Consider the following 25,181-nt stretch of genomic DNA (forward strand, 5'->3'; position numbering starts at 1 on the left):
TTATTGTAAGTGTGTATCTTTTGTGCTCCTAACAGCTCCTAGGAATTCATGTCTGAGATAGAGAACATGGGTCTTTTTGAAATATTGACCAGCTTTTATACTGTGTTTCTGGGGTGATTACAATCTGCCCCCCCCGCCCCGCTCCACGCTCACACTGTACTTTGCTCAACGTGTTCAATATGAAGGTGATGACAGATGTCAAGCCATCAACCCCATTCACTAAAGTCCTCGGCTCCACATTCACAACAGGTAATTGCTCCCGTTTGTTGGAAGCTTACACTGTGTGACACTCGCTGTATTTTTCGGGCTCATTGGGTTTTCTCGGTACCATAACAACTAGGTACATTGTTGCCACCTGTTTACATGGGAGGAGACTCGGGCTTGGGGAGACCATGTGCGTTGCCCAGTGTCTCCCAGCTAAGTGGCTAAAGCTTAGATTTGGGCCAGGCGTACTTGAATTTCAGAAACCCAGCACCCTCCACCCCGCCATTCTTTCTTGATGTGGTCTCATGTAGTCCAGCCCAGCCTCTCACTCACTATGTGGCTGAGGATGAGCTTGAACTCCTGATCCTTTTGCCTCCATCCCCATCTCCTGGGTGCTGGGATGCCATGGCCCACCATGCTGGTTTCTGCAGCTGGGGATGGAGCTGAGGGCTTCATGTATGCTAAGTGGGTACTCTACTAACAACTATACCTATTCAGTCCCCAGAACTCTTAACTGCCATGTTCAAAGTGGCTTTATTGTTTCAGGATGGCACACCTCAGAGCCAAACATCACACAAACTGCGTTGGCAGCAAAGATAAACTGTTTTTCTGCCAAAGAAGAGCATTGGTAATGAGAACGTTTGCCCCCACAAAATCATAAGTTACATTGATAATCAGGCTATGGGACTATGGCAGAGACCGGGAGGATGTATGTGAAGCTGAAGAAGGGTTTATTCTGTGGGGAGTTGACATGCTGGAGTCCATCTTGCGCTGCTCTGAAAATGGGACACAGACACGAGAAAACTGCAAGGAATGGAAACACAGCATCCAGCTAGCATAGCTTCCCCTAGATGCTGACATTCTGCAGAAATGGGACCATCTTTCAGAGCCCCGGGGGATGCCTGAGGCCTTCCTTGTAGAGAGAGGCTTTCCTTTTATGTGGAAAAGAATCCTTTGACGGTGTAGGCTGGGCATTTGCTAGCACTTCCGGGCCTGTCAGGGTCCTACCTCTTCTCTGTGTGTGTTCACGTCCATACATGTGGAAGCCAGAGGACAACCTCAAGCATCATTCCTTAGGAATCTTGTTTTTCGAGACAGGATCTCTCACTGGCCTAGAGGTCGAGCTGTAGGTTAGGCTGGTCAGCCCGCAAACCCCAGGGATCCTCTTGTCTTAAATTTCCCAGAACTGGGGTGACAAGCATGTGCCACTACTCCTGTTGTTTTGGTTTGGTTTGTGTAGGTGCTAAGTACTGGACTCATGTCCTCAGATTCACCTAGGAAGCCCTTTACCAGCTGAGCTGTCTCCACGGTTCCTAGGATCTACCTCTTACTTTCAGTGTGACTTACCACAATTATGCTCCTCATCTGCAAAATGGAGATAATACATCCCTGCTGTCTCCCCGGGGGACTTGTACGGATTAAATGACAAGCAAGCCTTCTGTACCCTGCACATGGGTCCTTAATTAAGAATGGCTCCTCTGAGAGCAGTAGACGGGTTTGGATGAGGGAGCTGGTGGGACGTGGGAAAGCTTCAAGGCGTATTCGTCGGTTCTGAGGCAGTCACAGATGCTCGGCACACAATTAGTGATGCTGGGCTGGAGACTGGATGGGAAAAGCTGAGCACACAGGTGTGACAGAAGCGGCCCATCGACTCTCTGCAGCGAGACATTGCTAGTTCATTTGTTCTGGCTCTGCCTGTCTCCATCCAACGCTGCTTCAAGCTCTAAACTCAAAGTGGGAACTTTTCTTGAAGTTGGAGAGACCAATCCAGAGGACAAACAGTAACTGAGCGTTTTCTATTCCAGGTTCTGAAAACTAGAGACACCCCTATTGTTTCTTCACTGGTTTGAAACCACCCAGGGCTCAGAAGTCAACCCCAAATGATGCATTGGCCCAGCCCTTGTTTCCATGTATTCAGAATGCTTTTCTTTTAAATATGTTTATTGGCACGCTAATTACTTGTATTCTGGGTTGTGGGAATTTTGTTACATGCTTACTGTGTTTAATGAGTAGATGACAGTCGCTGGCATAGTAATTATTTCTTGGTATTGGGAACAAAATCCTTTGTTAACTGTTTTGAAGTGAGCAGTTGAATGTTGCTGACCGTGGCTACCATGCTGTGCTGCAGAACATTAATTCTCTTCCTCTCAATTGTGCTCCCAAACACATTAACCATCCTCTCTGTACCACCACCAGCCAGCCACCCACCCTCCATGCCTTTCCCATCCTCTAGTAACCACTACTCAAATGTTTCCCTCTCTAAACCACATCCGCATCCTCTAGTAACCACAACTCAAATGTTTCCCGCTCCCATCCACATCCTTATCTTCTGCATGAGTGAGAAGGTACAGATGTATTTCACTGAACACAACGTCCTTAAGTTCCACTCACAGGGTCATAAATAATGGGGTCTCACTCTTTTTTTGAGACAGGGTCTCACTATGTAACTGGCTATGCTAAACTTGCTATGTAGACCAAGCTGGCCTTGAACTCAGAGAGATCCACCTGCCTCTGCCTCTTGAGTGCTAGAATTAAAGGTATGTGCCACCACATTTAATAGGGTTTCACTTTTTACATCTAAGTAATATTCCCCTGGTTTCTATACCACATCTTGTTCATCTATTAACCCATTAACAAACATATAGAGAATTTTTTTTTTGATCTTTTTAAAGTTTTTTATTTTATTTTGGTTATTTCCTTGGTATGTTTGCATTTATTATAAGTATTTATTATGATTATTAATGCACATTAATATACAAATTATATTGCTAAATGTCTATACGTAAGTACACCATTCATTGAACATATCCATCCACCCTGCCTGGCTCCCACTCATCTCTCCTCCTTTCCTGAAGGCTGAGACCCTAATGACCTCTTAACTTGAGAGTCATCTTTGCTTTTGCACCATGACAGGATGCTGAAACTTGGTCTTTGTGCCTAGCTCACTCATTTAACACACTTATCTCCAACTCGATCCACTTTCCTTCAAACGACAGAAATCTCTTTCTCTCTTACAGCTGAATAAGGTTCCACAGCGTATATACCACATTTCTTTATTCATTTGTCATTGGAAGGCATTGAAGCTGAGTCCATGTCCTGGCTCTTGTACACAGTACCACAACAAACACAACCTCAAATACCTTTATTGTGTTCTTATCTTCCTAGGACATATACCTGGTGTGGTGTTTTGAATAAGAATGGCCCCCATAGGCTCATATATTTGAATGCTTAGTCACCAAGGAATGGAACTATTTGTTAGGATTAGAAGGATTAAGAGGTGTGACCTTGTTGGAGGAAGTGTGTCACTGGAGGTGAGCTTTGAGGTTTTGAAAGCCCATGCCACCAGGTCCAATCTCTCTCTGTGTCTCTCTGTGTCTCTCTGTGTCTCTCTGTCTCTGTGTCTCTCTGTCTCTGTCTCTGTCTCTGTCTCTCTCTCTCTCGCTCTCGCTCTCGCTCTCGCTCTCACTCTCTCGCTCTGTCTGTGGATCAGGATGTAGCTCTCAGCTACTGCTCCAGCATCATGCATGATGCTGCCATGCTCCCCACCATGATGATGATAATGGACTAAACTTCTGAAACTGTAAGCCAGCCCCAGTTAAATGCTTTCTTTCATAAGCACTGCCTCGGTCATGGCGTCTCTTCACGGCAGTAACACAGTGACTAGGACACTAAGGAACAGGGCTGCTGGGTCGTGACAGTTCTGCTTCTGTGCTAACTTTATGCTGACTGGCAGTGCATAAGGACCAGTATTTGGTTTTGTTTGGTTTGTTTTATAATTCTTTTGTGGGATATATAAATTGTAATTCTTTAACAATTTCATGAATGTGTATAGCGAATTTTTGTCATTTTTATTCTCCATACCCTCTCATCCCTCTCCCACTGAAACCCTCATTCTTCCCAGTAAGCACCCTCCTGCTTTCCTGTCTTGTGTGTGAGTGTGTATGTGGGGATGGATGGAGAGGGGGAGGGAGGGAGGGAGGGAGGGAGGGAGGGAAGGAGGGAGGGAAGGAGGGAGGGAGGGAGGAAACTGAGTTTCATCGGTGCTTATTTCCTGGAGCAAGAACAACTTACCAGTGGCCACTGTGAAGAAAATGACTCCCCCTTCCCCAGCCACCATCAACTCCATAGTCCCTCAAGGAGAGGTGCAGCCTCGTGAGTCCCTCCCCTCTCCACAGTGCCATATTGATTGACTTGATCTTCTGCAGATCTTGTTCCAGCAAGCACAGTGCTATGAGTTCAGGAGGGCAACGCCTGTCGTGTCCAGAAGACACATTGACTCCAGTCCTCCATGCCTCTCACTCTTACAGCACCCCCCCCCCTTCCATAATGGCCGCCGAGCCTTGATGGACAGGGTTGATGTAAGTGTCTCGTTGCTGACCGAGCCCTCCACCGGCGTTTATCCTCTGCACTTTGACTGGTGGTGACCATTGCCCACAGAAACTTCTCCACCATGGTCTGGGGACTGCACAAATGTCATATGCCAAGATTTAGTCAGGCATTTTACGAACTTGTGGCTGCTGGAGATAGGGTTCCTTCTCTGATTTACTTCAATTCTGTTAATGGGAAAGAAGCTACTGCTTTTTATGTGTTGGTTCTGTGTCCCACAGGTTTACCAGAGCTGTCTGTCAGTTCCCATAGTCTTTTGGTGGAGTCCTTGGTGGGCTTTTTATTATCTGGAAACAAATATCTCCCTCCCTCCTCGTCTGTCTTGAATTCTTTCTCTTGCCCACTTGCTCTGTGAAGATTCTCACCATATATTGATAACAGTGTTGAGGATGGACACCCTTGTCTTATTCATGATCTTGGAAAACACTTAATTTTCCTCATTTTTAAGACATAAGCTATGAACTTGTCAAAGAAGCTTGTACTATGCTGAGGTGTGGTCTTTTTATACCTAATTTGTTCAGGACTTTTACCATGAAGGGAAGTTGAATTTTATGAAATGTCCTTCTGACATCTATTGTGATGATCAGGTGGTTTTCATCCTTGGCTGTTTATTCTTAGGTATTACAGCTATTGATTTGAGTGTCTTGAATCTCCTTGCATTCCTGGAATTAAGCCAATGAATGTAATTACAATGTGTGGGCTTTTTATTGTGCTGTTGAATTTAATCTGCAAATATTTTGTTGAAGATTTTTGCACCAATGATCATTAGTGGATGTTGATCTGGGGTTTTCTTGTTGTTGTCATTGTTACGAGGATTTGGTGGCCATCGTGTTACCTTATTTTCTGTATTTCTTACATTTCTGCATTAGGATGTACACATCTGTTGGGATGGCTCTCTCCTCTGCTTGTATGTAATGACTTTCTCAGTAAGCAACCTTCTTCTTGTGATGTGAAGTGTGGTGTCCATTCCTTGTGTCATGTTGAGTATATTTCCAGCTGAGTCCTGTTGGGTAACCTTCCTGTGGCCTCTTTAGCTGGGTTTGGTGGGTTTGAGCACAGGGCGTATCATATCCACGAAAAGACCCATTGTCTGCAGGTCTTACAATAACTCAAACAGGTGTGGTAAGACAACAGGGCATGAGGTCTGTGTCCTAGAGTGGAAGTGGGAGCCTCTACCAGCTGGTGGGGACTGCCTCAGACACTGTGGCTGTGGGCTGTGTGTATTTGGAAGTGATTTTGAGGCTGGCTTCCGTGGTCATGGTGATAGCCGGAAGCCCTTGTCCTCTAGTTGGATATCGGTCCTTATCCAGAAGCCTCATGGAGAAAGGAAGCACGGCTCCTCCCTGCAGGACTCACACCCAGTCTTGTCAACAACGCACACTTTGACAAGCAGTATGTGGGGTTGGGGATTTCACTCAGTGGTAGAGCGCTTGCCTAGCAAGCGCAAGGTCCTGGGTTCAGTCCTCAGCTCCGGAAAAAAAAAAAAAAAAAAAAAGACAAGCAGTATGTGCACCACTGAAGGTGATCCGACAGGCCGTGTCGGGAAACTTGCCTTATTCCTCTCTGATGCTCCTTGAGGGTGAGCGTCCAGGAGTGGGACCCCAAAGCTCTCCTCAGTGTGCCTGCCTGGGGACCTGCCAATAACAGTGAGTTTTCGTCCCTTATTCTTTGATTGATTGGTTGATTAGTTTTGAGACAAGGTCTCACATAGCCCAAGCTAGCCTCAAACTGGCTTATGTAGCTGAGGGTGACCTTGAACTCCAGATCATCCTGCCTCCACCTCCCAAGTGCTGGATCACAGGAGTGCATCACCACACCCTGCCCCCTATTCTTTTCTTCTCCTTCATTTTTTTATTTTTTTATTTTTGAGATTATAATAGAATTACATTTTTCCCTTCCCTTTCCTTCCTCCAAACCCCACCACATGCCCCTCTCCACCCTCCTTCAAATTCTTGGCCTGATCCCTTCTCTTATTGTTATTGTGTGTGTGTGTGTGTGTGTGTGTGTGTGTGTGTGTGTGTGTGTTCCTAAATATGACCTGCTCAGTCTATATAATGTTACCTGTATGTTTTGGGGGCTGGCACTGGACAACCAATTGGTGTGCTCTTCTCTGGGGGAAGACCACCTCTCTCCCTCCTGATTTTCCTCAGTTGCCTATAGTTCTTTATGTAGGGTTGAGGCCTTGTGGGCTTTTCCCTGTCCATTTTAGTATGCCCGTTGGCATTGTCCTTGTTCAGCTCGTGTTTGGGGATCATGTTGGTGAGACTTTATGAGTATAGTCTCTAATATTACTAGGAGACACAATCTCACAGCAAACTCCCTGATCCTCTGGCTCTTAGAGTCTTTCTGTGCCCGCCCCCCCTCCCCACTCCCAAATGTTACCTGAACCTTAGGTGTGGAAGTGTTTTAAAGATGTATACATTGTGACTGGGCTCCACAACTCTGCATTTGATTCGTTATGGTTTTCTGTAGTGTGTACAGCTGGGCTGGGGTTAGCTAGGTATAGTCAAGGCTCCAGTGGGTCCCTGGATGCCCCTAAGGGAAAAGAGAAGGAGACTAAGGAACTCAAAATTCTGTCCTAGGAGAGGACATGGGAATCACATGATCTGTTTCCTGATGTCCTCAATCCTGGCATGCTCACAGGGACATACAGAGTTTTCCATCCCTGGTCTCAGAAGGCTGATTCTGGATGACAGCACCCTCATTCCCTCCATGTCCCAGCATGCACCTCTCAGGTGTTTATCTCTGAGTCGCCCCAAGACTGCCTGGTGAGACACACATGCCGAGGCAGTACTGAGAAATATCCATGAGTCTTAGCCTGAGAAGATGTGGGCTACCGTGGCCCAGGAGCAATCCCAGCTCAGCTGATAGCACCCACCTCCAGATAGCCCCTGGCTATAGCATCTCAAGAGCCCGTGGGAGGTGCAGACAGACACCCCTGATAGGTTACCTGTTTAGCATGTGTGGCTTTAAGACACTGGCTTCACCAGGACAACTTTGTGAGACTCTTTACCTCTTTGATCCCATTGCTGGACTTTTAGGGCAAAAGTCCAAGCTCCAAGAGTCCTGTGGATGGGGCTCAGCCAGCTGTCCCAGCGTGTCAAAAGAAGAGCAGGAGGAGTAGACTTAACCAATGTGGCTATGAGAACAGAGTCCAGCAACCCCCAAGTCCATCTTCAGGGAACTGACCTGAACTTAGGTTTAAATAGTAGACGAACTGGGGCAGGGTACAAGAGCTATGCATAATCACGCATGGCTGCTTGAGGGGAGACCTGGCTTGCTCTGTGCCCCTGTTCTGCTTCTGCAAGGTCATTGAAGGAGTTAGGACTGTCCTCACTTGAGGGGAGTAATCTGGCTAACACACGGGGCCAGCCCCGCCCCAGAGCACAGCTTCCCCATCGCAGACAGTTGCCTTTGGAGGGTGGCCTGTCCTGTGAGGCTCTGCTGTCCCTGTAATCCAGGGTGACTGCTGTCTCAAGACTGGAGACCTTCGGTGCCTTTGAGGTCTGGAGTGGGATGATCCAGACCTCACAGGAGCCTCCCTTACTATTATTGCCTTGGTACCTTTGGCCTGGAAGAGAGATAAGATGAGCTAGCTCCTACTAGTTGTCATGAAGACGCTACCATCACCCCAAGTGATTCACCTGTCTATACACAGAGTTAAGCAGGTGACTGGCCCCAAACAATGGCAGGATACGAAATGAAGGCAGAGGTGCCAGGCTTTCAGCATTATGTGAGTTACGTTGCCAGTCCAAGTGAGGAGTGGGTGTTTTTAGCACTAATAGCTTCAGAGCCTGGAGAGATAGCTCAGTGGTTAAGAGTACTGGCAGCTCTTGCAGAGGACTCAGGTTTAACCCCCAGCACCCATATGGCAGCTCCCAGCTGTCTGTAACTCTAGTTCTGGGTATCTGGTGCCCTCTTCAGGCCTCTACAGGTACTGAGTGCATATGGCGTTCATACAGACATGCACACAAAACACTCATATACACATAAGAATTAAAATTTAACAATTATAAACCAGCTTTGAGGGGGAAACATACCTTGTACATGTAGAGTAGAATGTACTAAAAAAACCCAAATTCTGGGTGCAATAGTACTCAACCAACACTGAAATATCAGTGTAGAATTCCCTAGCTAAAGAAAATGCTACGTTTGTGTCAATAATTCTCTGATGTAGCCAGTAACTACACAGATTGGCTGGGAGGAGAGTGGGCCCTCTGATGTGCCGTAGTCTAAAAGGATGCTATAGGCCACAGTTCATCAAACACAGATAAATACGAGGAGAGACACAAGGTGAAACCCAGCTGCCCAATTCCTGGCAGTATCTACAACAAACTGCTAACAGCAGCTATATATCAGACTGTAACCATTTGGGGAAATCCCTCCCACAAGCAGCCATTCTGCAGAAAAATAAATACTGATACAAATTGTGTCACACAATGATACATTGATAAAACTCCCAGGACCAACCTTGAGGTCACAGCAAAACGGCTCACAGATTCTGTAGTGGGCAGCCAGCAACCCAGAGAACATTTCCATGTGTTTCAAGCATTTTCAATGAATTCAAGTGGAAGTTGGTGTTTTAGTAACGTAGGTACACCTAAGCCCCAAAGAATTTGGGGCTTTGTTTTTTAACGGTAAATATTTTGCTCATTTTCTCAAAGCTGAATATGTCATTTGAATGCATCTCTAGGCAGCTCTCCCTTCCAATGGCTGTCCCTGGGTTTGTAGACTCAGTGTGACAGCTGCGGGCAATACACTGGACTTCACATCATGCTTATTGCTCTTGTTATTTTGCTTATTTGGGAAACACAGTCCTGCCCAAGGCCAGCTCTAGCGAGGACCGAGGTCATACTTCTTAGAAATGCTGTTCCCAGCAGGCCTCCGCAGGATCCAGGGTGGTGCTTTGTGACCTAATATATGATCTACTTAAAAGAATGTGCATTCTGCAGCTGCTGGGCAGAATGTTCTGTCAATGTATGTTGAGTGCATTTGATCTATAGTATAATTTAACCCTGATGCTTCTCTGTTGTTCTTTTGGAGGGGTTCTGGATGGCGGGGTGTTGAAATGTCCAGTATGTGAATTATCTGGGCCTGGAGTAATGGCTCAGCTGTTGAGAGCACATAATTCTTCCTCTTGCAGAGGATTGGAGTTCAGTTTACAGCACCCACACTGGGCAACTCACAACCACCTATGACTCCAGCTCCAGGGATCCAACGCCCTCTTCTGGCCTCTGAGGGGCACTGCACACACACACACACACACACACACACACACACACACACACACACACACAATTCAAAATCAAATCCTTTTAACATTGAGTTATCTGAGCCGGGCGGTGGTGGCGCACGCCTTTAATCCCAGCACTCGGGAGGCAGAGCCAGGCGGATCTCTGTGAGTTCGAGGCCAGCCTGGACTACCAAGTGAGTTCCAGGAAAGGCGCAAAGCTACACAGAGAAACCCTGTCTCGAAAAACCAAAAAAAAAAAAAAAAAAAAAAAAAAAAAAAAAAAAAAAAAAACATTGAGTTATCTGTAGTCTTGTAATAACATCCTGGCGATTTGATCTCTTGACCATGACACAGTAACCATCTTTTCTTGTCTCACTGTTTCTGTCTGAAAGTCTGTTCTGCCAGATATGAGCACAGCTACTCAAGCTTGATTTTTAATCCCATTCCCTGTCCTCGATCACAAGGGGAGTTTCTTGTCAATAGCATAGTGTTGGGTCTTAACCCATTCAGCCAGTCTGCATCTTTTAAATGAGCAACTGGGACATTTACCTTCAAGTCCTTGGTGAAAAGGGTGGGCCGGTTCCTGTGATTTATTTTTTTTAAGATAGTCTTTGACTTTTTTTTTTCCTTTTGTTTTGTTTTTGTTTTTCTCTTTATGGCTTGATGGTTATGTGTATTGATAATGTTTGATTATTTCCTGTTTTCACCTGTATATCTACTCCAGTGAGATTAGTGTCTTTACTGGCTCTCATGATAATGTTTCTCTTTCTTCCCCCTCTGCATGGAGGAATCCCTCAGGCACAGTTTTAAACGTACGTCTGGTGTCTGGAATCAGTTCATGCTTACCTTGGAAGTCTTCACTCCTCCATCAGTTCTGAAAAGCATCTTTCTGAAAGTTGGTCTTCAACTCCCTCAGTATCTCTCTTCCTTGAACAGATTTTATTTCCTCTTCAGTTCTTAGGATAAACTTCCTGATTATGTTCACCTTGATTGGCAATTGTTTTTGTTTTATTTTTTTTCCTCGGAATATGAAAACAGCATCCTGGGTCTTCCTGCCTATAGGGTTCCTGCTGAGAAATCTGCTGGTCGTCTAACGGGGGTGCCCTTAAATGGGACTCGGCCACATTACTCCTGAGGGATCTTAAGTTCTGCCCTGAACTTTTGGCTCCGGTCTGGCAGCTGAGCATGTTTTCCAGTCCCTCTGTTGGGATTCTACAGCCCTCCTGTAGGTGCTCATGTCTTTCTGAGAGTTAACAGATTTCATTATTATTATTTAATAATAATGTTATTATTTCATTGAGTGGGATTTTAATTCATTGATGATTTCATACATGTGGTCAATAAGTTTTCTTTGCTCTTAAAGTTAGTAGCTTTCCCTTTGAATATGCCCATCATGCAAACATTTGATCTTTTAATGGTGGTCTTAATTCCTTAGGAATTCTTTCATTTTTTTTTAATTAATGTCTGAATGTAGTGGTTTGAAAGATGTCTTCAAGCTTCAGTCTGCTTTCTTGTGACCCCTACCCCATAGTTCTAGCACCCAGACAAAACCATGTGTGACTGGCCACACCCAAGTCATGAGGACAGGCCTGTGACTCAATTCTTGAGGACAGCATCCTTCATGTTTCCCAGGCTGTAGCATTGAGAATGTCTGTCAGTGTCCCTCTACTGAGTCACCTCTGGCTTCCAAGGTGACCATCCACTGAACCAGTGCAGCAGAATGTCTGTGGGGTCCTAGAGATGGGGAGTTCTAGGAGACCCTGAACCCTTAAGAAGTTAAAATTTAGCCAGGTGGTGATGGCACACACCTTTAATCCCAGCACTCAGGAGGCAGAGCCAGGTGGATCTCTGTGAGTTCAAGGCCAGCCTGGTCTACAGAAGGAGATCCAGGGCAGGCACCAAAACTACTCAGAGAAACCCTGTCTCAAAAAAAAAAAAAAAAAAAAGTTAAAATTCATACAACAGTTCCTTGCCTAAGATGGCTCCTGGCTTTATTACCTTGCACATTCATAACAAGCCAAGCAGAGTCCTTTTCCAGACTTCAAACCCTTTTAGACTGCAAGTCTGCAGTGACTGTGAGACCTTTCAGGGCCTGGGACAGCCAACATCTGCATTTATACTTCACTGAACTCTTCTTTCGTCCTGACTCATACAGAAGGGAACCATCCCCAGCTGTGGAGCATCCCAGCTGGACAGCAGGTGATAGCCTCTGCCTTGCTGTACTGCTGTCCCAGGTCTCTGTATTTTACAAGGTTTGCATCTTTATACTGGCGATTTCTTCCCATGGCCTCTCCACATTGCCCTGGCTGACCTCAACTACGTGTAGTGTAAGGCAGGGGTCAGATGTCAAGTCCAGGAGTGACACTAAGATGAATGTGTTCAATAGACACAAAACAGGCCAGACCAGTTGTCCCTGGTTTCATTTCTGTTGCTGTGATAGGACGTCCTGACCAAAAGCAGCACAGGGAAGAAAGGGTTTATTTGGTTCACACTTCCAGGTTACAGTCCATTATCGTGGGGAAGTCAAGGCAGGAACTTAAAGCATCACGTCCATGGTCAAGAGCAGAGAATAAACACATGGCTCCTTTTACTAGGGTCTCACTAATTAGGGAATGGTACCTCCCACAGTGGGCATCAATCCATTCAGAACACCCCCCACCCCCCCCCCCACCCGCGCGCGCATATATGCCCATGGGTCAACCTGATCTGGACAGTTCCATCACCTAGGTTCTCCCGGGTGATTCTAGGTTATGGAACATTGACAGTTAAAACTACCACATCAGTGTTCACACAGCAATGGGCAACCGAGTGTCCACAGGACCCAATTCATGTATCTGTGAACTAGAATTCTTTAAACTGTGGAAATGATGGGAAGCACGGAGATCCTACAGACTCGGGTGCCCTAGACTGTTTTGTGGCACGTCTATATGTTTTTCTCCTTTGAACCAGGAGCAACTTTTTGATCAGACCCTTGTGAATGGGTTGATGGAATTTTGGACATCAGTTCCCGTGTTTGAGTTTGAACTGTGTCCTTTCGGTAAGGTGATCATGTCAGAGATCTAATGTTCTCTTTGCTTGTTACTGTGCCTTGTTCATGTTTCACCAAGAGGTTTGTCATGGGTGGTTCTGAAGTCTTTGGGCTGGAGTGACCGGTTTGATCATTGGTGGCTAAACAACACAGTTTCCTGTGTGCCGGGGATGGTGATAATAGCCGGTAAGAAAATGCCATGACCGACACCCCTAGCCTATCCCCCACTTTTCTGAGAAACACAGAAGTTGAAAACAACCTTATTCTCCCTTTCTAGTTCTAAGCCTAACAAAGGCCAACAACTTGAAGAGCGAGTAGTATGCTGATTTATAACTGTGGGTTTCTAAACAGTGAGTCTTGCTGAAAGAAACTGACTTGTCACCTGGAGAAAAAATGTAAAAATAAAATAGAGAAATTTTTTTAAAGGGGTTTTGGGGTGGGGAGTGGGACTTTATCCTTCTCATGGATGAATTGTTTCTTCATTTCATTTAGAAGCATAAAAAGCAAAGAATGGCAGGGCTTAGAAAACATTCTGGCAGATGCCATATTATCAGATTTTTTTTATTCTTTCTAATGTAATGCAACCATTTTAATGTAACATTAACAACAGCCAGTATCTATATGGCTCGTTTATGTAATTCTCTATGTATGCACAAGCACATATTACTCATATACAATTAAGCTTTAATAATGAGATATCAGTTTGCACGTGCAGCTCTGTAAAGCTTGGTGAAAATAAGGAATGTGGGTGCTTCTGAGGGAGACAGTTGCTATGGGATGTCCCTCTTGAAGGGGGTGTTTTCAAAAGTAAAAGCCCAAGACAAGGGCTGGAGAGATGTCAGTGGTTAAAAGCATCTCCTGCTCTTGCCGAGGACCTGAGTTAGCTTCCCCCATCTGGAGGCTCACAACTGCCTGTCCTCCAGCTCCAGGGGTTCTGAGGCCCTCTTCTGGCCTCCTCAGTCACTGCACTTGATATACAAACCTGCACTGGAGGCACAAATCCACATAATTTAAAAATCAATTTTAAAAAACCCTTTAAAATGTTTAAATAAAACCCAAGTCAAATCAAGGAGCGACTTCTAGATGCCAACTCTGTCACCTGAAAGCTTTCTGGAATACTAACTGTTATGGCTAGAACACAGCTTGGGAGTGACCTCCAAGAAGTTCAGTACCACCCACGTTCAGGGCAATCCACGTTTCTGTTACAGCGGGAAGGACTGGGGGCTCCTTGTAGCCATTCTAGCTGCTTAATATAATTCTGAATATAACTTTTAGTGGCCCAAGATCAGCAATCTTAAAATGCCATCACTCAACTACCTCTGACATGCACTTTACAAATCTGTGTGTGCTCCATGAAATTTCTAAATCTGTATCTAAAACATGGTATCTTCAAATAAAAGCAACGCTCCTTTTCAGATATCGTAGGGGACTGTAATTGACAGACAGTACCCCCCCCCCCTTTCCAAATCAACACACACGAGGCGACTCTGAACAGGAAATTTTCCTATTTTCCCTGTTGCTCCTGGAATTTTTATTTTCATCCCATTTCCCCCTCAAATCTAGAGTCCAATTACTTTGGGCTTGCATGCCACTTAACTGCAGTTATTAAGCAAAATTTACATATTATCCACTAATCATGAGGCTCTAAGGCTTTAAAAAATTTTAATTGAGCTCAATCAATAAAAATGCAAGATACAAGTCATAATGCATAAATCATTGAACATAGTAAAAAGAGTCCTTGGAAGCATGAAATGATGGTACTTCCTCCCAATGATCCCATCTAGCTTTGGGTCAATGTTGCTGTTTTGGGAAGGAGCCAAGGCTCAGCCTCCCTTTTAGACTTCTTGTGAGGAGAGGTGCTGGTGAGCCCTGATCACACAGGCCGGGAGACAGAGCAGGATAACAGCTGAGCTCTCCTTTATGGGCACATGTTAAAATGTCTGTGTGACTCATTCGTGTAACTCTCTATGTTAAAAGATGAAAATCTACTGGATGTTCAGTCCATTCACAATAGCCAAGAACCAGGAACCACCATTTTGTAGTTTGTGTGTAAAAGGGCTTGGGCTCTGTTGTTTGGTGTTTCATGGCCTCTTGGAAGATGAGAACACACCCACTGCTTAGACAGATGAGTCTCAGGAAAGAAAGGATACAACAGGAAAGTAAGAATATGCAAGGTGATGCCTGAAAAGTTCTAGAATGTTCTGGAATTATAGACTCGGTGGCTTTAAGCCCCCTGGCCATGGTGACTTGAGTTTGGGCTGTAACCTGGTCAGGAAGCACATAATTGACTAGATTTTGATGTACAGCTTTGTTAAAAGGAGCAGCAGGGGTGGGGGTGTGGCTGGAGAGAGGGCTCAGAAGTTAGGATCACTTGCTGGTCTTGCAGAGGACCTGGGTTTGGTTTCTTGTATCAACATTGTGCGGTTCACAACCACCTCTAACTCCAGCTCCAAGGGATCCAACACCCTCTTCTGGCCTCTGCGGGTACTGCACTCATGTGCACACACTAACCCATAGACACATACATGCACACAACTAAAAATAAAATAAACCTTTTAAAAGGAAATTTTTTTAAAAAAAAATTGCCCTCAAACACTTTCTACAGCAGACTGGACCCATGCACCATAGTAGGCAGAAGGATTCTGGGGTTACCTGGGGAAATGCAAGGCTCTGCACCCTGTTTAATTACTGAACACCCAAGCCTCACAGCATATAAATGTCTAACGTTGTCTCCTGAAGTCTCCCGCCCCAGTGACCTTGCCACCCCAGCTTGGTATTTTCTCAAGTCATAACCAATGTCCCCAAGCATACACCAAGGATGATGAGCACACCAGTGTCACAGAACACTACACGATGACTGGTGTCATCAGTTCTGCTGCTGTCACTCAAGACGCCTGTGGTCTGCTGTCTAGACAGTTAGGACACGTGGCATTAGGACAGGCTCATCTGACCCTTCCCTAGGAAAACCCACGTGGACTCTGACACCAGCCACCAAAAACCTGAATCAGTGCATGATCCAATCAAGCTCAAGATGGGAGAACCCCACCAAGTGACCTCTAGCGATGGACCAGGGGGAGGATGTTCTTCCCGGATCACTGGTGTAGTCAGGTTACCAGATGCTGGTACAGCTGTTCCTGCTTGCCCCTGCCCTGCAGGGCGTGACTCTCTACGGACTTCAGGCCCCCACTGTTGAAGAGATGCTTCTTACGGCCTTCTACCAACCATCTCTCGCTTTCCTTGATACAGTAGTAAAATTAGCCATTTAAAGCAAATGAAGACTCCAGCCTTAGCAATTAGACTTGAAAACAGAGTAAGGTGGCAAGGTGGGCAGAGGGAGGGATGGCAGCAGTCCAAGCTCTGCTGTGGAGAGGCGATAATGTGGTAGAAAGGGGCCAGGGTGTTGCTATTGGGAGAATTAAGTTTAAGTCTCCACCTGGTCCCAGCCAGTGGGAAACTGCTACGGAGCCTGGCATGTCCTTCCCCGCAGCCTTCATCCAATTTTTCATCAAACTTGCTTTCTACTCGGCTGTAATGGGGACTCTTTTCCTTCCTTGTCAATTATCAGATGAAATACAAAGCCAGGATCAGAGGAGTCACAAGAGGACACTCCTCCCCAGGCTGCCATTAGCTCAGTCCTGGCTTTGGGGAAGGTCTTTTGCTTTGGGAACTCACTGCCGGATGCGGCCCCCTGAACCCAGTAATAACTGCTTTCCCCCAAGATCTTCTGACCTTGGCTTGGAGGTCCGTATATGAAGGAGCCTTGCTCAGGAAATTTTTGGAAAATGAAGAGACAGGGTTCTTCGGTCAGAGAGAGTTAGCTTTTCATCTTTTCTCCAGCAGCACACACAGGGTAAGCCCGGCATTCTGAGTATCACCCCAGGGAGGAGAGACCCCAGAGGGTCTCTGACCCCAGGTTCCGTTCTGCCATGAAGCGGCTTACTGTCGGCTCCCAGCTGGTCACAGCTACACCTGTTTTCTCAAGTCAATTCTCCACTCGATGAGAAGCTGTTTACTGTCTGCCTCACTGCTTCTCCTTTGAGAGCTTTATAAAGCTGGAGATTTAGCTCAGGGATAGCACAAGGGCCTGAGTTCAACCCCAGCAACACACGCATACACACACACCCTTGTTAACTCCTTAAAGTACTGAAATAACGTCACCCAGGTGACCATGCACTGGGTGTGCCTGCCTCTCTGGAGTGACCGCAGGTTCCCTGGAACATCCTGACATCACTACCATCAACCCTTCACTTGATGTACCAGCAAGTTGGATAACCCAGAGAAAGTTTCCCATAACCCAACCTGTCAGCTTCCTCTTTAACTAGCAATGATGCTGTTGGCTATGGCCCGAGGACCTTTGCAGCAGCCTCCCACCAGACTCAGAGGGACAGGCACAACAAGGACATGCAAGAAGCTGGCACCCCAATACCGCTAGCCATGAGACAGAAACTGGCCTAAGAGCAGATTCCCAAGCAGGTCTGTCTAGCCAGCTGCCATGCTGGTGGTCGTTAATACACATTGAGCTGAGACCCTGACCAGGCAGGGTCCTGTGGAATCCAATGGCCTTAATTATAGGATCATTTGCCTCTTAGCTAAAACTCTTTTCCGAATCTAATGAATTAGTTCCCCATGTCTCAGCTCCTCCTCTGTGGAAGTCAATTACCTGGGTCATCGGCAGAATCGTGTTCACCACAGAGGAATTCCTGTTCGCTGTACAGAGCAGGTAGAGAGAGCTTAACGGCTTGAAACTGTTGTCTTTATTCAGTGAGGCTGAGGACAGGGGAGGGCAAACATGAGGAGCAGAGCTTGGGAATCCTCTATCAGGAGTATAAGTTAAGAAAGTTGTCCAAGGTGGAAAAACAGCAGGAAATGTCCCAACTCCTCCTGCCTATAGGGGGGTCTTCAGTAACGTCATCTCTACAGTGGCTCGGAGAGAGGACAGTGGATGTCACAGATGAGTCTCGTCCTAGGGGCTGATTATAAGGCTCTCCCACACCCAGATGCACTAATGTGCACTCAAGCACATGCACGCGCACACACACACACACACACACACACACACACACACACACACACACACACACACACACACACGGCTTCTAGGAGTAGAACCTGCTGTTGCTGACTCTCTTCTCTCTCAACCTGAAATAAAACAGATTGAACCCCATCAGTGGGTATCGTCCACCCTACATAGCAGGTCACTTGTGGCTGAGGGAAGGAGGCTCTGGGCTCCTAGCACACCCTGGGGAATCTCCGCTTCATCCTCGGTGAATAAGGTGACAGCAGCTCTTCCAAGGATCCGATGAGAACACAGCTTGGGTGGGGAGCTCATGAAGTGTTCTTTGAAGACTAGTTCATTTGATGCGTGGTCTCAGAGCATGTGTGGGCACCACTGGCTGCCTCTCCCACTCACCCCACGTCTAGGGCACAACCAGAAGCCTCCCCTGGGGAGAATTCTGCTCAGATCTGAACCACTTGGCCACTCAAATAAGGACAACTTAAAAGTTAGTCACTGCAGCTTCGTAGGAGAGTGCTTGCCTAGCCTTGTGTAAGGCTCCAGGTTTCCCCAGCACAGCCAAAGCAAACAACTGGTGCTCACCATTTTACTCTCAGTATTAGACTGAAATATCCACGGAGAAAACAGTTCTACCTAAGGGAAGCAGCCGGGGTTTAAGATATGATAAAAGGAAGCCCCAGGTGCTGAGGTTGCGGCTGGAAGTTCCGGGACTGCGCACACAGGGTGGGGGTGGGGGCAGGGGTGATGACCATGACACCCGATGACACCTACCTCCGGTTGCACTTCTCCTGGTACAGCTGCAGCTGGTTCTCATTAACGTTGAACTCCTTCACCAGGGCATCGCGGTTGGCTCCGCGCAGGTTCTGGTGTGTGTCGTACAGGAAGAGCTGGTTGTTGAGCTCCTCCTGCCGCCTCCTCAGTTGGCGACAGGAGGAGTAGAGTTCCTCTTCACACTCCTGGGGGAGGGAAGAGAACAGCCCCGTGAGGGATATCTTCCAAGCCAGCACGGAAAACAACCTAGGGTCTCACATGTGTGCCCATAGGAACGGAGCGCAGAGGTTTTGCAACTAACCGGGGCTGCTTCTAGAGTCCAGGGCCTAATTTAACCAAAGGTGACTGTTACTACACAGCTTCCTTCTGAAATTGGAGTCTTCCTGTTGACCCCAGCCTCTGCTTCACCCTCGTCTCCTCCAGCAGCAGAAGCTAGCAGCTGCTAAGGCCCTTCCTTGGTTTTCTGAAAGTCACTTTACTAGGAAACCCTGAAACACAAGGGCCTCTCTGAGCTGAGCCTGCTTGTCACTTGGTCAGATCGCCTTCTGGCTTTTGACCTAACTTCACGGTTGTCTATGCAGGTATATGCTCACACTGAAGAAGAAAAGATGTCCCAAGGTGAAGACAGAGGTGGCAGGGAGCAGACAATTTAACATCGTGCAAGACACTTAAAAGGCAAAGCAGGGCTGGAGAGATGCTCGCTCAATAAAGTGCTTGGGTTGTGAGCATGAAGATGAGCCCCAGAACCCATGTAAAAACCCTGAGCTGAGTGGGGCAAACTTATTATCAGCTCTGGGGAGGCAGAGACAGGTAGATCCCCAGGGCTCACCACCAGCCAGCCTAGCCTAATTAGTGAGCTCCGTGGCAATGAGAGACTGTCTCAAAACCAGGGTGGAAGCTGAAAGGAAGACCCGGTCATTAAGAATTCTTGCTGATCTCTCAGGGACCAGAGTTCAGTTCCAAACACTCATGTCCGGCAGTTCACAGCCACCTCTAATTCAGGCTTCAGGGGATCCAATACCCTCTCCAAGCCCCCATAGGCACCTGTTCTCACATGCACATAGACATACATTCATAATTCTAGTTGTCTTATGTTGCACTTCTGTTAATAGCTAGAAGTGAGGGGTGCTTTCGATACACAGCAGAGCTTCTGTCAAAGTTAGTCTCTCCTGCCAACCCCAACCTCTGCTTCACTGACTACACTTCCATTTGCTGACGTCTCACTAATGTACACAGCGTCTTCACCAGAGACGCTCTTTCTTGGTTCATCCACACACAACTTTTCCATCCCAATGTTATCGCATGACTGCAGTGCAGCAGTTCCCAAACTGTGGGTCATGACCCCTTCAGGGATTGAATGACCCTTTCACAGGGGTCACCTAAGACCATCGGGAAACACAGATATTTACAGTATGACTCATAACAGTAGCAAAATCACAGTTATGAAGTAGCAATGAAAATAATTTAATGGTTGGGGTCACCACAACAAGAGGAACTATATTAAAGGGTCTAAGCACTAGGAAGGTTGAGGCCCACTGCTGCAGTGGTTTGTTGAGGGCGAGTCTTCTGGCTCTGCTTCCCACCAAGGCCCATCTATAGTTGCTTCAACCAGCCGTCCATGAGAACAGGAATCAACTTGTCATAAACTGCCGTTTTGACCTTCCAAGAATTATCAGTGTTCTAAATGACTTTTAGAAAGGCAAAGCCAGCCGGGCATGGTGGCACACACCTTTAATCCCACCACTCGGGAGCAGAGCCAGGCAGATCTCTGTGAGTTCGAGGCCAGCCTGGTCTACAGAGTGAGATCCAGGACAGGTACTAAAACTACACAGAGAAACCCTGTCTCAAAAAACCAAGAAAAGAAAAGGAAGGAAGGAAGGAAGGAAGGAAGGAAGGAAGGAAGGAAGGAAGGAAGGAAGGAAGGAAGAAAGAAAGAAAGAAAGAAAGAAAGAAAGAAAGAAAGAAAGAAAGAAAGAAAGAAAGAAAGAAAGAAAGAAAGTCAAAGCCTTTCTAGAAAGTTTTCCATGCAAAGAATACCTACAGCAGCTACAGCTTAGGAAATGCATTTCCTAAATAGTAAGCCTCAAAGTCAAAACCACTCCTTGATATGTGGACTGCAGAAAGCATGTTGCATCGGCAGGCATAAAAACATTAATCTTGTCATCCATCTCCACGAGGCCCTTGGGTGACCAACACACCATCAGCGCACAGCAATACTTGGAAAGGGGATTTTCCTTTGGAGGTCTCAATGGCAGGCTTAAATGCTTCAGTAAATCATGTCATAAATGGGTGTGCTGTCACCAAGGCTTCAGAGTGCGGAGTAGATTTAGGATAATCCTCAGGGCCCTAGGATTTTTAGAATGGTAAACTAGGCTTCACATATAGCCGCCAGCTACATTAGCCCCTAGTCAAAGGCAGACTGTCTTTTGAAGCTTGGCATTGACATCTCTCTGTAACTACAGAATCCACCGTCGCTTCCAAGAGGAGATTATTTCACCTACACAGCCTCCTTCATCCATAGTCAGGGACTCTGGCTGCAACCTCTGCATCAGCACCCTCTGCTCCGTCTCCCGTGATGCCATGGAGCTGGCTTCTTTCCTCAAGCCTATGAGCCCCCTGCCGACACTGTCACTGGTTTTTTTCCTGTAGCTTTCTTGCTTCCCTCATCCTTCACCGAACTGCGGAGAGTCAGGGGTTTGGTTAAGTGAATACTGTGGTTGCCTTGATCTTCTAACAGACCACTGGAGCTTTCTCCATATTGAAATAAGGCGTCTCATCTGTGCTTATAAGAGTAGCTTTTTTTTCCCCCAAAAGCCTTTCCCTTGCATTCACAGCTTAACTGATATGCGAGCCTAGCTTCTGCCATCTCCGCTCTCGACACGCCTTCCTCACTAAGCTGAGCCATTTCTAGCTTTTGATTTAAAGTGACAGATGTGTGCCTCTTCCTGTCACTGGGATATTTTATTAACTGGTGCTCCTAATTGTGTCTCAGGGGATAAGGAGGCCAGAGGAGAATCAGAGAAGGATTTTGGCCAATCCATAAAGCAGTCAGAACATAACACAGTTATCAGTCCAGCACCTCACCTAGGAGCAGCCTGCAGCACCCCCAAATAGTCACAACAGCAAGATCAAAGATCACAGATCTCCACAGTGGTTCTAATAATCTACCACATGTTGGAAACACTGAAATATATTCAGATGGAACAGGGACACACAGAGCTATCATGAGCTTTTAGTAAAGGCTGCATGAAGGGCTCCATGCAGGATTGCCTCAAGCCTTCACTTTTTGAAATTCCCAACATATACAATGTATGACAAAGTAAGGTTTGCCTGCATAGGTGTGACATACATTTCATTAGTAATTTTCAAGTACTTTTTGCTTCTTATTTAGAATATTCTCTTTTAGGATTTATTTTTATTGTATATGTATGAATATTTTACCTGTGTGTATGCATGATTTATTTTTATTGTATGTGTATGAATATTTTACGTGTGTATGCATGTGCGCTATGTGTATGTCTGGTGCCCATGGAAGTCAGGAGAGGATCTTGGATCCCCTGCAACTGGAGTTTCGGGCAGTTGGGAGCTGTCCTGTGAGTGCTAGGGACCAAACCCAGGTCCCTTGCAAGTGCAACCAGAGCTCTTAACTGTTGAGCCCTCTCTCCAGCCCTGGGAGCTCTTGTTTTCAAATATCAAGCATTCTCAACATCTGTCTAACTTGATGGTGTCACAGGCAAACCATGACTCAGGGGGTGACTAATTACAACTCAGCCATCAGAGGCAAAACCTTTAGGTCACTTATTTTACCTGAGTTTTGTGCTGATTATTGTAGTTTCCAATTACAGAGATTTTCTTTATGGCCTATTTGTCTCATGTATACTTATTTGATTGCATCGCAAAGCCTTACCCAGTGTCCTTGCCCCATAAAATGTAACTACACACAGATTTCCCTGGTTTTTCCACCACTGCACTTTACCATCTACAGGATCCATTTATATATCGGGACTACCTAGGGGTTTCCTTTAGGTAAAATTCTTGTTTGTCGGTGTGTGTGCAGCAGCCAACAGCCAATGTCAGGTGTCCCTCTCTAACCCTCTCCACCTTAATGATTTACTTTTGAGACAGGATCTCACTATGGAGCCCTGGCTGGCTGGGAACTGAGACTTGAACTCACACAACTCCCTGCCTCTGCCTCTCCTGAGGCTGAGATTAGAGGTGTGCACCACTATGCCTGGCCACTTTTTTTTTTTTTTTTTTTTTTTTTTTGAGACAAGGTTTCTCACAAAACCCGGAGCTTAACCAGTCTATCTGGCCAATGAGCTCCAAGGATCTGCCTGTTGTACCACTTTTCCCAGAAGGCATTGAGGTTACAGATGTGTTCCATATAGCTTGGCTTTTACGGGGGTACTGGGATGCAGACTCTGGCACTTTACCAAAGGACCCATCTCCCCAGCCCCACACATGCCTTTTACAGGTGGGTGACTAGGCACCGCATTCACGCTTCTCGCGAGTCTGCAGGTGGCATGTTCCTGCCCTCCAGTTTTCCATGCTAATGAGAACAAGGTGGATACCAGACTCTGCCTTATACATACTCTAGTGTGTTTGGGCGCCTAGTTCTTTATCCTCAGAGTTCAATATATTTTGTTTGGCTCCGTTTGCCGATTTCTATTCATCCCATCGAATCAAGTGAACCTAGAGAAACTTCCCCTCTGCTAGCCGCCTGATGAAGGGACCCAGCCTGTCACTTCCTCAGTAGTTCCCATCTCTAGGTGATGTTCTGGATTCTGAGGTGTTTCAGCCACTCTGTCTGAAACATAGGTATCTTCCTTTACATTGAAATTTTCATTATATAAGGGATCAGAGCCCCCGTTTTGTTTCTAGTTCCGGAGTCCTTCTCCGGGGCTCCCCTAGGCAGCTCCCCACAGTGCCTGCGCCTTCCATCTAGGAGCTCACTGCCCACCGTCCTCTCCAGCTGCACAGTGCTCTCCTCTCGTTGTGTGCGACAGTTGTGTTTACTGCAGCTTGGGGCTTTATCTGGTGGGTATCTATGTCATGTTATTGGATCTGTGGAGGCAGGCACAGCAGTAGCTCTCTCTGGAGCCGACATGACCAAACTCGAGCTAGTCCGGCACAAGGAGGGCCTTAATCTATGTCTTCAGATCCCTCCGCATCAGCAGAAAAGTCATTCTCAAGCTCAAAAACTCCCAGACCAGCTCAGCTCTTGGTCCTCCGGAATTCCGGATTTATACACATGCCCTTTCCCAGCCTCACAGGAAGCTTTTAGCATTTTTATTCCTCTGTTGTTTCACATGATTTTCAAAGTCATTGATGTATCATAGCTTTTCTCCAAAGAATGCGCACTTCTGCTGGGCTGTGCCTTCAGCCGGACAGCTAACAAGCAGACTTCCTGTAGATCTATCTCTTGTCCCTTGCTCCCATAGCCCAGAGCAAGACACAGTTGAACCCAAACCAGGCTACTGGGGAAGCCAGTTTTCTCAAATATCCCTGCCAAGCACCACCAGCCTGCTTGCTCAATAATGGTCAGGTGTGTGTATGTAGGAGTCCGCACTCAGTCCTGGTCAGCATCTCCCAAATGCGGGTCGTCTGGGCAGAGACCCCCTTCCACTGTCAAGACTGGCTTTAACATGCTGACCTAAAACCCACTGCTGATTTTCAGAAAACACTCCCCGCTAAAGCACTGGTTCTTCACCTTCCTAATGCTATGGCCCTTAAGGCAGTTCCTCATGTTGTGGTCACTCCCGCCCCCAACCATAAGATTATTTTCATTGCTACTTCCTAACTGTAATTTTGTTACTATTTATGAATTGCTATGTAAATATCTGATATGCAGGATATCTGATATGCGACTCCTGTGAAAGGGTCATTGGACCCCCGAAGGGGTCACGACACACAGGTTGAGAACCACTTCCACAAAGAAAACTAAGTACCTTTTTTGGTTTTTTTTTTTTTTTTTTTTTTTTTTTTTTTTTTTTTTTTTTTGGTTCTTTGCTCTATTATTCCACCGCCAAATATCTAGCCATAGGGAATATTTTTAATCAGAAAAAGTTATGGGAAGACCTTCATTATTTACAGAGTCAACAAAGAATAAAACCCTGCCAACAACTAAAGTACCCGGCAGCAGGAGAGGGGCCGAGTGACTAAGGGACCTTCGCTGACGAAACAAAGCGTCGGGGGCTTTGAAAATCACACATCAGACAAGAGCCGCTTCAAGCCATCTGCGGAGGGGTGAAGGGGCACGCGTGTGAATCCAACTTCACAAATACCACGTGAAGAAACAGACAAGGCAAAGGAACCAGCAAGCTACTAACAGGCTGTTTGTGGGATTTTTTTCATTTCCCTCTTTTTTTTCACCCTGCTCCCCAAATTAAATATAGCAAGGAATAAAACAGTGCTAAAATACTCCTTAAAACCGTATCTGGCCAACACAGTAAGGGACTGAGGATTGGTAAAGTAATTGTGGCGTGTAAATGGCTACCGCGGAAGAGATCTGAAGTATTGATTGGCAGATTTCTGACACTTTAAGC

The 25,181-nt window shown here is 46.3% G+C and overlaps 1 protein-coding gene across 1 annotated transcript in view; it reads right to left on the reverse strand.

The window, feature by feature from the left end:
- Window positions 1–17,586: 17,586 nt before the first annotated feature.
- The window catches only part of Plcg2 (phospholipase C gamma 2), a 141,710-nt gene continuing 134,115 nt past the window's right edge, over window positions 17,587–25,181 (reverse strand). Inside the window, exons 32-33 of the mRNA XM_052728975.1 lie at window positions 18,637–18,821; window positions 17,587–17,990 (exon numbers count right to left, since the gene is read on the reverse strand). Coding sequence (XP_052584935.1) covers window positions 17,948–17,990; window positions 18,637–18,821 — 228 coding nt within the window. The 3' untranslated portion in view covers window positions 17,587–17,947. The remainder of the gene's footprint in view (window positions 17,991–18,636; window positions 18,822–25,181) is intronic.

The sequence above is a fragment of the Peromyscus californicus genome, unplaced genomic scaffold, assembly GCF_007827085.1.
Source record: "Peromyscus californicus insignis strain IS unplaced genomic scaffold, ASM782708v3 Scaffold_8__1_contigs__length_139910024, whole genome shotgun sequence".
In the NCBI taxonomy this organism is placed as follows: Eukaryota; Metazoa; Chordata; class Mammalia; order Rodentia; family Cricetidae; genus Peromyscus; species Peromyscus californicus.